Raw genomic sequence first — 15,875 nt, 5'->3', positions numbered from 1 at the left:
ATGCATATGGAATGCTGATCTTCTGGACCAACACAAGAAATATAAAATTGTAGAGGAAACTTAAATGTCTCAAAAGAAGGTAGAAGAACAAAAAGAAGCATAGATACAGAGAGGTAACTGTAAAACTGACAGTCTGATGCTAGCAAACTCCCAAATATATCAGTAAAAAGTAAACTCAGCAGTTAAAGAGCTTAAGTTTTTAGACTGGGAAAACTACAAATTGACGTGTAATTTGGAGCTAATTCTCTGAGAAGTCCCAGGTCAATGTCAAATTGATTTACCTTTTTAACTAAATAATACCATTTCTAGTAAATTACCCAAGAGAAGAAATCAGAAATTCAAAGAAATAAATGCACACAGAGATATACATGACGTATACACACAAGGGAATGTTCTAAAGTCATTAAAATATTGTTAATATTTTAATTATATATTAAATATAGAATATTATATCTAATATTTTATTTAATATTACAATTTAATAGCATGAAAATGCTTATGCTATAATGCTAGGTCAAAAATAACAGGTTCCCAAAACCTTTTACACAGTAAGAACTGATGTTTATAAAATTTAGTTTTTGTTCTTTTCTTTCCTTTTACTAGTGCATCCAAAAGAGATGAAAATAAAATTGTCAAAAATGTGAACAGAAGTCATTTCTTGATATTGGGCCACTGGGTGGGTGACCAACATTTTTTTCCTCAATATACTTGTTTGATATTTATGACTATGAAAATGTATTATTTTTATAATCAGAAAAATATTCTTATTCTCCTGAAGGAGAGCTCATAGTGCACTTCAAAAATACTTTGTATGTAGTATGATTTGGTTGAAGCTAACACTGTTAAGAGAATTTACATTTGCACATTTTCTTAGTTTTATGTGTGTGCGTGTGTGCGTGCATGTGTGTGTGTTACCTTACATGAATTTTGAAAGACGCTTAGGGAAGGTACTGTTATCAACATCCCCTTTTCACAGCTCAGTTCCCTTAGGAACTGAGGGTCAGAGAGGTTACAAGACTTTGCCTGGGGCTTATTTTATAGATTGTGTTCTCTGTGCCAATTTTTCAAAATATGTACAGACTACTGATCCGTTTTCTACATTTATGGATCAATGTCTATAAGGTTCCTGAACAGCATGAGTGGTGGCTGAATTTCATGACTATGCAAATAGCACACAGCCTTCCCAGTCTCAGTGGGTACTTTCCCAGCACCATAGGAGCACCAGGGCAAAGCAGCTGTCCAGATGTGAATCCTTAGCAAGCTGTAACCACAGGCATAAACACCTCTTGTAAATGAGGAACATTCTCATGATCTTGACAGTGCAATCTCTTGGCGGTTTCCCAACGCCATTAAGAAACATTCCCTAATCTTACCAAGAAGGTTTGAGGGTTTGTTTGGTTTTTTTTCAATTTCTAAAGAGAAGTAGAGGAAGATAAAACTGGACAACTGGACAGACCACATCTTCGCCTTGTGTGGGACTTCCCAGCTCCCTGGAGTAGCCAGCATGTCTTTGGTCCTGCTCTCTGTCCTCTGGCTCGTCATTCAGACTCAAGGTAAGCTCCAAAGAATTACTTCATCGAGGTCACATCTTTCCAGAATAGGGTGAGAAAGCAAAAGAAAAGTTCTTTGTTTTCAAAGCTGAAGTGGAGAACTGGAAATTCGTTCTTCTCAAAGTTTACCTTCTCAATGGAAATTCAGTCTTCTACGCAATTTCAACAAACCAACCAACAAAACCTTTAGATATTTTATATCAATATTCTCTCTCTTTCTCTAGCAATAGCCGTAACACAACCACCTGAATTGGAGCCCTATGAAGTAGTTCGTCCTACAAAACTACATATACACACAAAGGAGACACAGAACAATGAGGCGGAGAAGCATGGCAGAGAGGTAAGCAATGTGAATGGCCATGAGATTTTACAAACATCTAGAGACAGAGAAGGACCCTTTTACTAATAGAAGTAATGTCACAGTCAACATCTAATAATCTTGAAGCTCATATATACAACAGCTCTCCTTTGCCCAGGAGAGAACATAGGATTTCTCAAAATGACTTTACAATGAAGCAGCAGGAACGAAGTTAACTGCCTCGTTTGGATAAAGCAGCTTGGACATCTCTCCAAGTTTGTACCAAGAATAAAAAAATAAAAGGAGGGCAAGAAGGACAGTCATTTCTAGGAGAAGTTCCTTGACAAGCTCACCAAACCCCTGTCTTCTCCCTACCCTTGCCCCTTCCCCCCACTGAATTGCCTTTTCCTCTGTGATTTTGTCTATGATGGAGAAATCAAATTATCATTAATTAACAAGATATTTCAATGGATTAAATATATTTATTATCTTTATAGTTTCTGATATACTTCCATTTTTTGCAAAAATTTTACTCATTTTATAATTTTCAATTTTAATTTGTAGTTGGCTTCTGGTTGCTTTTCTTTAGTGTATTTGGTTTGGTTTTAAAGTAATAAAAACATATGTCTTATTATTACCTTATCAGTAATCCATTAGGATACACAGAACAGAATATCTTACATTGGAGCAAACGATATGTCTCTATCCCCCAAATTAGAGTTAATTTTAATCTGTTAGTATTACCACTATGTTATTGCCCTTTTTAGAAACCCATCTTCATGTGCAGTTTATGTTTTCTTTTTCATAATTTAAAAGCATAAAAGAACTACTTTTATCCTACATGCATTTGTAATTATTATTCTATATGTACTGCATGTAGCATTATATTATAATTATTGTAGATAGACTCAGAAATATATATCATCACTATATTAAATATTTTTAGGAAAGATATGAGCCTGAACTTCGGTATCAGATTACATTAAATGGAGAAGAAGTCATTCTTTACCTACAAAAAGCCAAGTAAGTTGTATTTCCTGCAAGTCTAATCACTGCATTATACTAAGAGAATGTGGAAAAAGAAATCTTTTTTAGAGTTTATATAGTGTAAATTGAGATAGAAGACATGAAGCATAGGGATTGTTAGATGCTTATAGTTTGTGCTAATATTATCTAAGAAGCTTAATGTATCCCTAGAAAATTTTATGCCAAGTGTATACGAAAGAATACTGCACAAATGACTTCCTTCCTTGCTGCTCCTTGGAATTTACTGAAAATAATTTCTAATATTTAATTTGATAAACTCAAACCTTTGATGTGACTTCCCATTACTTTTATAAGGGATATATTTCTAAGGCTTATTCAGTGCACTCAGCCTTGAGATAGATCCCAGGGGATGGGGCTCCACCAAGCTTCATAGCAACTTCTCCCTGAATGCACTGGTCCTTGATGCATATTTGTGACCCAGCACCCTTCAGAGATCCCACGGAGGCTGTGTCCTTGGTGCAAAGAACCCCAAAGGAATCCACTGACATTAGAAAAATCCCTGTCTGATTCCTCTATCAGAATGATATTTGAAGGCAGTTCCTTCCTCAGATCCAACAGGTAGAACTGAGGCTTTGATTTCCTGCAGGAGCAGATTTCCAATGTTGGAAAAGGACCAGTGGGTCAGAATATCAGCTCATTCTCACTATAGACATGATCACTCCTTTAGTGCTAAAGATCAGGTCAGAAATGTTAGCCTTTATTACCATCGTGAGAGTATCCTGCAATTTTCTGCTTCCTCCAGGCATCTCCTGGGGCCAGACTACACTGAAACATTTTACTCACCTGGAGGAGAGGAGATCACCACCAGCCCTCAGAACATGGTGGGTTCTGACTGCTATCTGAGTCTTACTGGGATCTACTGCTTGTATTCTGAGGTTCATAGGTCCAAGGGAAACTTAAAAAAAAAATCAAAGGACTTGAGAGCAAGGTGTTCATCTGTGACCAATGAGACAACAGATGAAAAAAATCATAGCTTTTTAAAAAGATAGGAGCAATAATAGGAGGCTTCCAAGTGTTACATTTTTAGAAACAACCAAAAGTCTGCTTTCCCCTAGACCATCTTGTCAATAGGCTAGAAGAGTTCTTCCCTTGGTACTTGAAATGTCATGTTGCTATTTACTGTTTTCCAATGATACATGCATGTATCCTGAGATCGGCAATGGAATATCAATTATTTAATTAGCATGTGTTTTTCAATCTGGTTAAACCATCATCATATAATCATATAATGCCAAGGCCTGGATATCAGACATAGGAGAAGCAAGGCCAAGGGAAGAACAAGAAGAAAATATAAAAAGTTCAGTCAAGGAGGATTACCAAGCTAAGTGAGTTTCTCAGACCCACCCTCCGTGGTACCCCAAACATCTGTGTCTCTAAAGAATAGACAAGACTTCTGCCACAGAATGGCTTTGTTCCCTTCTGACATCAAAACTCATGACAAAAATTTCATGGGCATCTGGGTTTTTGCTAACATTGACATCTGGGGAAAGTATCTGATAAGTTAATTCATACTTAAGTGTGAATGGCCAATGATATCTTAATGTGGTATCTTTTCCAAGTTGTCTATAAGTAAATGCTTATGATGGCAAAGTTTCTTGAGAAGGGAAGAAAGACACAGATGGGATTTCAGACCTTGAGACAAGGCAGTTTATTCTGAACAAGAGTTTATCCATTCACGTTCTTGGATCATTCTACATGAGTGACCCCCTACTTCGTGTATATGGGAGCATCAACCATATCTGAAGCTCTAGTTGTAGACATTTCTCTGTGTTTTGATGCTGATTAAGAGATTCCACTCATACACCAATTAAAATGATGACTTGGACCAGTTAATCTGAGGGGCTCAGGAGTGGTAGTGTGGCCTCTTGGGGACTCTAGAATCTAGAAAAAGGAATACTTCGTTTTATTGATATTTGATGCACAGTGGAGCTTGCACAAGGGAGCCACCTTCTCAGAAGTTGGCCCTGACACCTGAGAGCTCTTGGGGAATGCTGCAGATCCCACGGGAAACTGGCTGCTTCCCAAACGCAGCGTCTACCTTTGCCATGGTCCACGTAGGTTCAAACGCCCTGGACTTTTCTTTAGTGTGAATTAGTGTCAGAAAAACAGCTCAGCCATCAAATATGGAGAGTTGCCAAGGTCAGGGGTGGATCCGTTCATAAACCCGCTGACGTTCTCACTGTTTTTTGTTTCTGGGAGCTGGTCTGGCCACACCCACTGCTTAAAGAACCTTCCTACATATTCAAGATGACAGCTTTCACCACAACTGTGATACATTGATTTTTGTAGTTTAAAAAAAAACCTTTTTTCCCCCCAACCTTAGGAACACTGCTACTATAAAGGACACATCCTAAATGAAAAGGACTCCATTGCCAGCATTAATACTTGTGATGGGTTGAGGTGAGAACCACTTGCAAAAACATTACACATCCAGCACCATTTTGTCGCACAGAATTGAGTCTTCCTGGACACCATGTCTTCTGACAATCTTGGTAAAATTTTCTGCATTGATAAATACTGAATATATATGGTTAAGTGAAGAAGAACGTATCATCCTTGTAATCATTTCATCATCTGCTGTTCTAGTAAAAGTTAGCCTTAGCGATTTTTAAACAAGCACCACACCCTGGAGCTTGCTGTCTAGAGCCATTTCCGTGTTTATCTTCCCACCACCCACGCCACCCCTGAACCCATTCTGTTTTGTTTTCTTAAAGATTCTGCCCTGAACATGACTTTTAGATGTTTTTGTGTGTGTGTGGTATTTCTGTTTACTAAGGTGATTCTTGCCAATTAGGGAAAAGTTGGAAAGCATGAAAAAGCACAGATAAGAAATTATCCACTGCAAAATTATCCCTCTGAGTACCACTATGATTAATGGTTTGTCAAGGTTGTAACCTTTTATGCATCTAGACAAATGTATCTCTTACATGATTGAAATATGAAATAAAATACATATAATTTTTCTCCCAGCATGGTTCCTACCACATGACATCATAAGCCTCTTCCCATATCATAAAATATCTTCATAGACGTAATTTTTTAACAGCTGTGTTGGCTTCCTAATATTTCACCATATGGACTCGGTTTATATTTCTGAACCACTTTTCCTTCTAAGAAGAGAAAATCTTTAAGTTACTGCTGGTTCCGGCCTGTTCTTCTGACTGATCTGTTTAACATTCTTTCTCTCTTCCAAGTTTCTTGGTATCTAAACAGTCCTTTACTATGTTCTCCATTAGATCCTTGGGACCTGCCAAGAAATATTTGCTAAATTCATAAATAAACTCTGGATAAATATTCGCTAATAAGCTCACGGTGTAAATTCCAACTTCTCTGGAGTAGCTTTACTTTAGCTTCTTGTTCAGAATTCTCTGGGTGATTAAAAGAGCCTCCATTTTAAGATGGACAAATGTTGATTATAACTTAAATTAGAAAAAATTAGCTGCAAAGTCTGTGAATGGAAACATCTACCTTTGCCGAACGTTCTACCTTTCACTCTTTCTGAAAAAGAGAACTTCCTTCAGGCTGAGAAATACATAGATTTCTTTTTGGTGTCGGACAGTGGCTTTGCGAGCGTGGGATTGAGGGAGGGGTGTCTGTCCACTCAGCTCAGTATATGTGACTGTTTGTGGCGGAGAGTCCTGAAATGTAAATCTCTGTATCTCACAGGGGATACTTCACACATCACAATAAAAAATACACGATAAAACCTCTGAAAGGCACTGACCAAGCAGAACATGCCGTCCTCGTGAATGAGCAGGAGGAGCTAGACCCAGCTGATCACACCTGTGGTGTAAGAAATGTTGGCAGGAAACCGGGCCTGATTCGAACCTCTAGGTCACCCCGAAGTCCGGAGGTGAGCAAGGCTTTCCTAACGTCACTCGGGTCACCTGTGTCAGCAATGGTGTGTAACACACTCGTGTGCTCAGCCATGTCTCGTATGAGTAGAAACCATCCTTTATTTACCTCTTCTCAATTTAATTATCCTCTGAAGAAAAAAAAATCTCTGTTAGATTTTTACTTTTTTAGGATGAAGCTATTATTAACAATGTTCTTTCACTCTTTCTAAAGAAAGAAGAATTTCTGCAGGCTGAGAAATACCTTGATCTCTTTTTGGTGTTGGATAATGCCTTTGTGAGTATGAAATATGCATGCTTCTTGGCCAGTTAAGTCAACTTCTATGTTTCCTGATCAAGAGAACACAAGCAGTAAACTATTTTAGCTGAAGATACAAAGCCTGCCCACCTGATTCTGTTGTCCGTTGTCACTGCCTTGCCAGCAATAGTTTTCACTCATCCACCCCCTTTAATATCCGTCTGCTGCCAGAATATTCAGGTGTTGGAAATAAACTGAATGCCAGATAGTTACAGTAAAATAACCACAATAACTAAAAAACAAGAAAGAATGGATTATTCATTTTTTTAAAAAATTCTCACTATTATATGTAAATATAAAGTCAACATAAAACATATAGACTTTACAAATTACATTTATATATAAAAATACTAGAACCTATGTTTCTAACTAACCAATACTGCTTTATAGTCAAATTTGAAGACTATTAATTTGGTTTAAAAACATTGAAATTATTAATTTGATGTATTCAACTTAATTTGAATTGGAATTTTACATGAATGCCTAATTTTTCTCTTACCGAAAAATTCTTGAAATAGAATTTGTTGAAACGCAAATTCTTATATAAAGTAGACATGGAATGAATAGACATTTATTCACATGAAGGGAAATGTGTAATTTCTCTTAAAATGTAAAATCCTGCTCCATCAGCTTTCTCACTTTAATTTGTGATTTTAATTATACTTTGTATTTTGTATTTGACAGTATAACATGTACAATAGGAATATAACTTTGATAAGAAGCTTTCTGTTTGATGTGATGAACCTACTCAATGTGGTAAGATATTTGTCCTATAAACATATTTTCACATAGGAACCTAGGGCTTCCCTATGTTTTTACCAGGTGAGGAGTTGGGAGAGTCACAATCGCTAAGGTCAGTGGGTCTGGGAAATTTAGCAGACAAGGACCAATGTCCAGGTAAAAATCACGCATACCGCAGCAAAGGCAACTTCTAGGAATTCCATTTTCAAAGTGGGATACATTTATCCATCACTAGCAAGATACATAGAAGTACTAAAGAAATCCCAAACATTTTCATGAAGAAAAATATTCTTCCCACAGATTTATAAAACCATAGACATTCAAGTGACCCTGGTAAGGATGGAGATCTGGTCTGACAGTGATAAGATAAAGGTGGTACCCGTCATGGGTACCACCTTTAACAACTTCCTGAATTGGCATCGTTCTAACCTGGGGAAAATGGAGACCCACGACCATGCTCAGCTACTCAGGTGAGCACACGCTGGCCAGGGCCAGGCCTGTTTTGGCAGAGGAGATAGTGATCCCAAAGGTTTCTTGGCAGAGATTTCTGCTCAGTTCTCTCTCCCTGATTCTACTAACAGCCTGTCAGATTGTTGGAGACCCGTGTCAGATCACTCAAATGGACTCTTGGATGTGAGACAGCCATCTGTGGTCATCATAAAGCTATAGAATAGCAGAAGCTTTTCTGGGGCTAAGTGAATATAAAAAGGGTAGGGGAACAAGGGAAATCTAAAACATAGTTGGCAAAAGTGGATGGTTCCAAAAACTCAAGATTGTGACAATGTACCTGTAACTTTCACACAGTGGAATTGGCTTCAACCATCGAATTTCGGGAATGGCAGCCTCGAACTCCTTGTGTTCCCCATCATCGGTTGCTGTTATTGAGGTTTGTAAACATATAGTAAGGCCCCCCAAAGTTCTATAACTTTGATGAAGGCACGTACAGTGTCTTATTCAGAGTTAGCAAAATGTACATTTGCTAAGTCAGTCAATACAAGTAGAAGTGAACCTGCTGGTAGATCACTACGTTGAAGATTCCTTGAATTATGCCATAGAATATCTCTTTACACTGACCCTCCCAGAGGTTTCAATCTTTAGTCCCTGTTGGAGAATAAGAACAGGAAGATTGGAACAGAAGGAAACTCCAGGTGCCCTCAATGGCCTGAGGCAACTTCAGATCAACCATATCTAGTATCCATAGCTGAGGAGGTCAGACAAAGTGCACGTTGTGCAGCCAAGCCAATGTCACAGACATCATGACAATAGTTTTTGAAGGTCTTTGCCTACATAATATAGTGCCTTTCAGTACTTCCTATGAAGAATGTAGTTACGTTGATTTAACCACGGTTAGCAAAAATTCATCATTATCTCAGCAAATAATGATTGAGCACTGGCTCACTTGTGAGATTCCCAGGAGCCAATCATTTCAAATATTTATTCAACATCTTACAGTAACCAATGACAGGGAAAGAAGCTCAATGATTCATTATTTTTCATCTGTCAAACTGGTTTTTTTTTTCTTTTGGTAATTCTGAATATTGGCAATAATTAATAAGTAACAATAAAATAAGAAGTAATAGATATTTCCATTTTGTTCCAGGCGAAGGGAAAGAACAATGTGGCTCTTGTTGCAGTGATGTCACACGAGTTGGGTCATGTCCTTGGTATGCCTGATGTTCCGTATGACACCAAGTGTTCCTCTGGGAGTTGTGTGATGAATCAGTATCTGAGGTGAGGCCTTGTCACCCTCAAGAAAAAAATACCTCTTAAATCTTAAAGAATTCAGATGCACTCTATATCATTGGATGGCTTTTGTTTGTTTGTTTTTTACCTAGGGCTGTGTTTCCCACTAATTCACCATCCAGCTTCGTGATGCACAGGATTTACCAGCTATCTTCTTATTTATGATTTCCAAATATGCCAATATAGAGTTTATAAGTATGGTGATCATGTTATTGCAACTTAAAATAATTTTAGTTTTAAATACTATATTTTCTAAAAATGTTTATCTAATTAAGGTGATGGCAGCACCCTTATCTATCTCCATCACCAATCAATCAATTCATTTCTAAGTTATTATTAATTGCCTTTTAATTCCAGGCACTTTGCAAGGACTTGGGATAAAAAAACGAATAAAACGCACCTTGCGTTTGAAGTGCTCATGAACAGGAAGATAAACACATCCATAGAACCTCTAAGTCTGCTATTATTTCCTTTCACTAGTTCATTGTTATTATCGCTTACCTCTCAGCCCTCCATGGCGAGATGACTGAATGACAGCAAATGACCAGGCTCATCACTGCTGCCATTTAAGACAGCACTGAATCCACACAGGAATTTAAGTTCCTCCAGCCCTACAACTGGGTGTCTAGATGAAGAATTTTCCAAAGAGCATAGTATGCATTCTCTATCGCTCTCCATATTTAAAGAGATGCTAAATTTGGAATTTTCATTGAACTAGGTAACATAGTTGGACAAGTCAGAGTCTCATGTTCATTTATCACTCTGTATCATGGTTATTTCTGATTTTTCTTCTGGTTGCAGTTCAAAATTCCCAAAGGATTTCAGTACAACCAGCCGCTCACATTTTAAAAAATACATGTTCTCTAAAAAACCAAGGTGCCTGCTGCAAGCACAGGTTCCTAAAAATATGATAATAAAACCAGAGTGTGGGAACCGAGTCCTGGAAGCAGGAGAAGGCTGTGACTGTGGCTCTCCTAAGGTACGAAAAGATCCACGGCTTGAAACAGTTCACTAGAGGGTTATTGTGGCAGAGAATTATGCTGTTTTCTTTTTTTTCACCTTTTAAAATGTTCTTCTGGAAATTCTTTTTAAAGACAAACTTAGCATCATAGAAAAAGTAGACTTGCACTTGTTTTTGGTACTGATTTTAGTCATCCTTTGAAAGACATTTTAAAAGCTAGGATACGCTTATGACAAGATTGTATGAAGTTCAATGTGAAGAACTAAATCATTAACTATAACATGTCACCCTTGATCGTCCGAGATATATTAGAAGTTCCTAAGTCACAGAGTCACAGTTGATCACTTATTGAGCAACAACAAAGATCTAGAATTAAGTTCTCTCCATAGAGAGAGAGCTGGCTCTCTCTTACCAAGTCAGTGTGTAAATGAGGCAGTAGATAAAACACAAGGAGAAAAAAGAAAACTTACAAAAACCTATAGAAAGTGGGTTAACATAGAACATCTAAGATAATTACTAGACTTCTGCAAATCTTTATACAAATCTGACCCGTTCAAGGCATCATTGTACTCTAAAGAATGTCTCTGATAGGATGTTTCCTGGCAATCCTATATTAGGTTTCTAAAAGCAAGCATTCTATTTTCTTAGCAATCTTCTTTTACTTTTAAGGCTAAGAAAATGAGTTATTATTTGAAGGGACTTTTTACATGTCAGTCTGCAAAATGCATTTATAATCACAATCTCCTTTATTACAACAAACCTACAAAACAGGTTTGTTATTTTCCCGATTTAGAAAAGAAGTGAGACTCAGGAAAGTTAAGTAACTAGATCCAAGGATACAAAGCTAGTAATTGGTGAAACCTGCTGCAACCCAAGATTTATCCATTAAGAGGCTCTGTAACAATAAGGAAGGCGTGTAATCTCCCTCTGCCTGAGTCTATTAATTCAGAAATTTTAAGCTACCTAATTATATTAGAAGGTTATATGATGCAACTTAATCATTTGCAAAGAATATTGCAAATGTTCTATTAATTATAATGAGATACGGACTTTTACAAATAATTTGATACTTTAGACCTATATTCATCTCGTTCTTGCTTCCTTACATTCCCGTATGTTTTCTCGGGTGGAAGATAATTAAAGATATTCACAATCCTGTGTACTTCTGATTTCAGCAGTAAATGGCATGTATTCGGTACATATTTGACACACACACAAGAGGAAGGGAAGGAGAGTGATAAACTACTGTCTATATGATGTATAATATCTAATATTCTTTAAGTGTATCACCAAGCTCCTATATTGTTTCCATATCTTGTTAATTTTCTTCTTCTGTAGTTGAGTACAATTAGAGAGTTAGAGACTTCAAGTTTACAAACAACTGAAGTTTTACTGCTCTCTTATCCAAAAATTAGTATATATACCTTATATAGTATCCTTCAGTGAAAAACCCAGTTTTCTATGATCTTATGTATTATTTGTCATTTTTATGTGCATATTTAGGTTTTTTTCTAGATTATAAAAATAATAACTTTCTGACTAGATATTATCATATAACCATCCTGCTATTTCAGTGCTTGTAACTATTTAATGCACTTTAATATCTTTAAGGGAAAGTTTCTCTTTTGTTTATTTATTTATTTATTTTTTGCACTGTTTGTATAGCAGTTCTTCAGTGTTCATTCTTCCACACAACTCTTGGTATTTTTTTTCCCATTAATTTGCTCACAAATACAATTGAGATTCTGATTGAAATGCATTCCATTCATATTTCACTCTGAAAACCACTGGCATTTTCACAGTATTAAGTATTGTCTTAAAAGATGAGTCGCCGTTAAGGTTTTCCAGGGAGGTTATTATATATAAAATCTTTCACGTAGCTCTTGTACGTGAAGCTTGAACGTTCACTTTGAAGTATCCTCAGTGTTTCTTTTTGCTGTCAATATGTGTAGCGTTTTCTTTTTTATTTCGTTTTTAATTTATCACTTTTTTTGATGTTATTTTATTATTAACTTAAACAGCTATCTTAGCGACCCCTCTACTGTTTTAGAGTTAATCCTCTCCTTTTTCCAGGTCAAAAATTGTATCACGTATAAGTAATGAAAATGTGATTATACTTTCCAATTATTATTATACTTTCACATATTTTTTGTCTCATAACATTTGTCAGAATTTACATAAAAATATAGTCTATACATAATTCTTGTCTTAAATTTTATTTCATTGGGTATATTTCTGATATTCATCAGATTTTCTTTATCATGATGATGCATAATTCTGTTCATAGTTCACTTATATATGCTTAAATAATTAAATAATGGCTACCTAATATGTACTAATTTTTGCCACCTATCACAGTAATATAAGTCGCTTTCTCCTCTCCATCTCTCTCTTTTTTTAATTGAAGTACAGTTCCTCTCCATTTCTTAATATGATGAATTATATACTTTACTCTGTACAATTGAGACACCATTGCATTTTTGGTGGGAAAAAAAAAAAAACCCTGCTTAGTTATAATGGAGAGTTTTTGTATTAATAAGCTAGTGTTTTACCACTATTTTATTCAAATTTTTGCATGTATATTCATAAATGAAAACAGTATATGTGTGTATGTAGTCATTTCCAGTTCTCAAGAGAATTATGCCAGCTTGGTAAAATGAATTGAGGATTTAAACTTTTTTCCTCCATCGACAAGCAGTTTGAATAGTATAGAAATGTTCTCACTTGAACTTTTACATTAACTTACACGTAATAAAATCTAGGCCAAATTTGTTTGGGGTAATTCTATTTGTGTTCTTTTTAGAGGCAGTTTTCGTGACTCAGCATTTTTTTTCTACTATTAAATCTTCTTGGTCACTTGCACTGGCATTTGTATTGCAGAGTAATTTAGTTTAAAAAGTGAAATTTCGTTGCCATCTTGTACCAGAATTCTGTGCACCTAGTCTATAAGGGGAAAAAAATACTTGAACCCACTTTTCCATTGTGTGTGCTTTAAAGGAATGTACCAGTCCTTGCTGTGAGGCCACAACCTGTACGTCAAAACCTGAAGCCGATTGTGGAAATCACACCGAACCATAACACGTGAGAAAGACCTTTTTTTCTTTATTTGTCCTCAACTATTTACTCACTTTTGACTTAAGAAAGATGTGCCACTGAGTTCTACAATACACTACAACACAATTTATTTTATGTTTTGTAAGTGACTGAATTTCAGAAATGCAAAAAGCCACCATTATGAACGTGAATAACTCGGAGTTGTGTGTGTATTAATTTCCCAATGAGAAAAGTGGCGTCTCTGTCATCTCTGAGATTAGGCAATGATGAGTTTAACACAAAGTAATGGGGGCAGACAGAAATGTTTATTAAGGAAGGCTTCAACTGATGAGCAAATTTTATTCTTGTTTAAATGCTGATTGTTGAAATTCGCAGTCAGAAAATAAAATCTGGCAGTTTGAGATTTGCAAATGATAACCACTATATATAAAAACAGAAAATAAAACAAATTTCTTCTGTATAACACAGGGAACTATATTCAATATCTTGTAGTAACTTTTAATGGAAAAGCATACAAAAACAAATATATGTATGTATGTGCATGAATTGGACATTATGCTACACAGCAGAAACTGGCTCATTGTAACTAGCTATATTTCAATTCAAAAAAAAAGAACACATGACAAGATTTGACAATTTTATTCTTTTTAAAATGCCTCAGTAAGCCATAATCCACACATTATGTTTGTGTTTTGCACACTCCTACGTGAGTTGAGCTAGAAAACCCAACTTTTCCAAATACATTCCTTTCAGTGGAAAAATAATTTCCAAATCTAAAAACAGCAACAACAACAAGAAATTATAAACAGGGAAAAGGCTCAGGATAAACTGCATGAAAGGGGCCATTCTCCCCACCCCTCACCTTTCCCGAATTTCCTGCATCTTTTCTGGCATGGAACCTGCAGAGAGGTTATAAAGGGCCTAACGGACTCCGAGACCACAGACTGTCACTTCGTCAAGGAAAGGACCAGTGAGGTCATAAGATGAGAAGCATCCTCATTCTCCACCAGGCACCGGTTCACGCAGCCGAAGCCCTGTTGTGGTCCAGTCTGTAGATGATGCTGGCAATTAGGCCCGTCTTCTAAATTATCTCAGAGACCAGGAAGCACAGCATGAGACAAAAATCAACTCTTGAGAGTCTTGGAATAAAGAAGGACGCGCCCCAGTACAGGGCAGGATTGGCGGTTTAGTGTCATGGGAAGAAACTTGGACTTGGACTCAGGAAACTCCTTAGTTCTGCTCAAAACTAGCGCGGCACTGTAAGCCAAGTTACTTCATTAGTTTTCTCACCTGTAAAATGGAGCTGTTGTCTCTAAGCAGGGTTGTCAGGATCATTTAAAGCCTATAAAATATTCGTTACTATTACATAGTATTTTATACTTTTATAATAACCGTGGCTTCCAAACCTTTTTTTAAAATTTTGATCAGACAGCGGGTCAACCAAAAACATCTACATCATTGAGATGCTACTTGCCAGGACAAGATTCAAGAAATCTAAACACACCAGGAATCTTGCAAATGCTCACCTTTGTGCTTACATACATTTTACTTTTTACTTGTCATTTCTTATCCTATGTTTTTTTTACCACTCCAGCCAATAGGTAAATAGGTGTGCTTGGAGAAGCTGCCTGTCTTCTAAGCCTGATCGTTCGTGTATCTTTAAGGATCATAAAGCTGGTGTTCAGCTCTGCTCCTTGGAGAACAAAAGAAATTAGACTTTGACCGAAACAGTTCAAAATAAGACCCTTGGACGAGCAAAGTCTTCGGTGGAAGAAAGGAGATCCGAGTTCGTGTGTCATTTATGGCTCCTCAGTGTTCCGCACACCTGACTCTCAGACATGTAGTGTTGTTCTTTATCACTTCAGGATCAATTAAATGCTTTTTATTTTATCATGTATAATCCTTTCACCATCCCGTTTAATGTCAATTTTGAGAAGTCTGTACTGTGTACATTTTAGCACCAAGAAATGCTTTATTCATCTATTGATTTAATGAACCACAATGTGAATGAATAAAAACACAACTTTTTGAAGATTTTCTGTGTGGTCATTTTCAAAAAATGACTATTTTTGAGCCTGGTTGTAGGTCTGTGCTAAGTGTTACAGTCTCACATAATTAGGCAATTTTCCCTCTGGTCACGGACAGTATTGCCACAGAGAGCCAGGCCTGGCGATGGAGATGAGAAAACTCGTGTCATCTTTGAATGCCGAAAATGAAGTGACCTGAAGCCTGTCTCACAAGACCAGGCATTTTTTTTCAAGTTTCTCTAAATGCTTTTAAACAATAACTCAAAGCAGTTGCTCACATTTCCATTGAATCCTTATGCCGG

The 15,875-nt window shown here is 36.6% G+C and overlaps 1 protein-coding gene across 1 annotated transcript; it reads left to right on the top strand.

Moving 5' to 3' along the window:
• Nucleotides 1-1,287: 1,287 nt before the first annotated feature.
• Nucleotides 1,288-15,580, top strand: ADAMDEC1 (ADAM like decysin 1). Its single transcript, XM_006194010.3, has 14 exons — nucleotides 1,288-1,553; nucleotides 1,775-1,890; nucleotides 2,795-2,871; nucleotides 3,638-3,716; nucleotides 5,219-5,295; nucleotides 6,562-6,748; nucleotides 6,964-7,026; nucleotides 7,732-7,803; nucleotides 8,089-8,258; nucleotides 8,593-8,674; nucleotides 9,389-9,519; nucleotides 10,333-10,510; nucleotides 13,490-13,573; nucleotides 15,141-15,580. Exons 1-13 carry the CDS (start codon nucleotides 1,505-1,507, stop codon nucleotides 13,568-13,570), a joined length of 1,362 nt encoding a protein of 453 aa, XP_006194072.1. The 5' UTR covers nucleotides 1,288-1,504; the 3' UTR covers nucleotides 13,571-13,573; nucleotides 15,141-15,580.
• The last annotated feature ends 295 nt before the right edge of the window (nucleotides 15,581-15,875 follow it).

This window comes from Camelus ferus, chromosome 31, assembly GCF_009834535.1.
Source record: "Camelus ferus isolate YT-003-E chromosome 31, BCGSAC_Cfer_1.0, whole genome shotgun sequence".
Taxonomy (NCBI): Eukaryota; Metazoa; Chordata; class Mammalia; order Artiodactyla; family Camelidae; genus Camelus; species Camelus ferus.
This window is presented reverse-complemented; position numbering and strand designations above follow the sequence as displayed.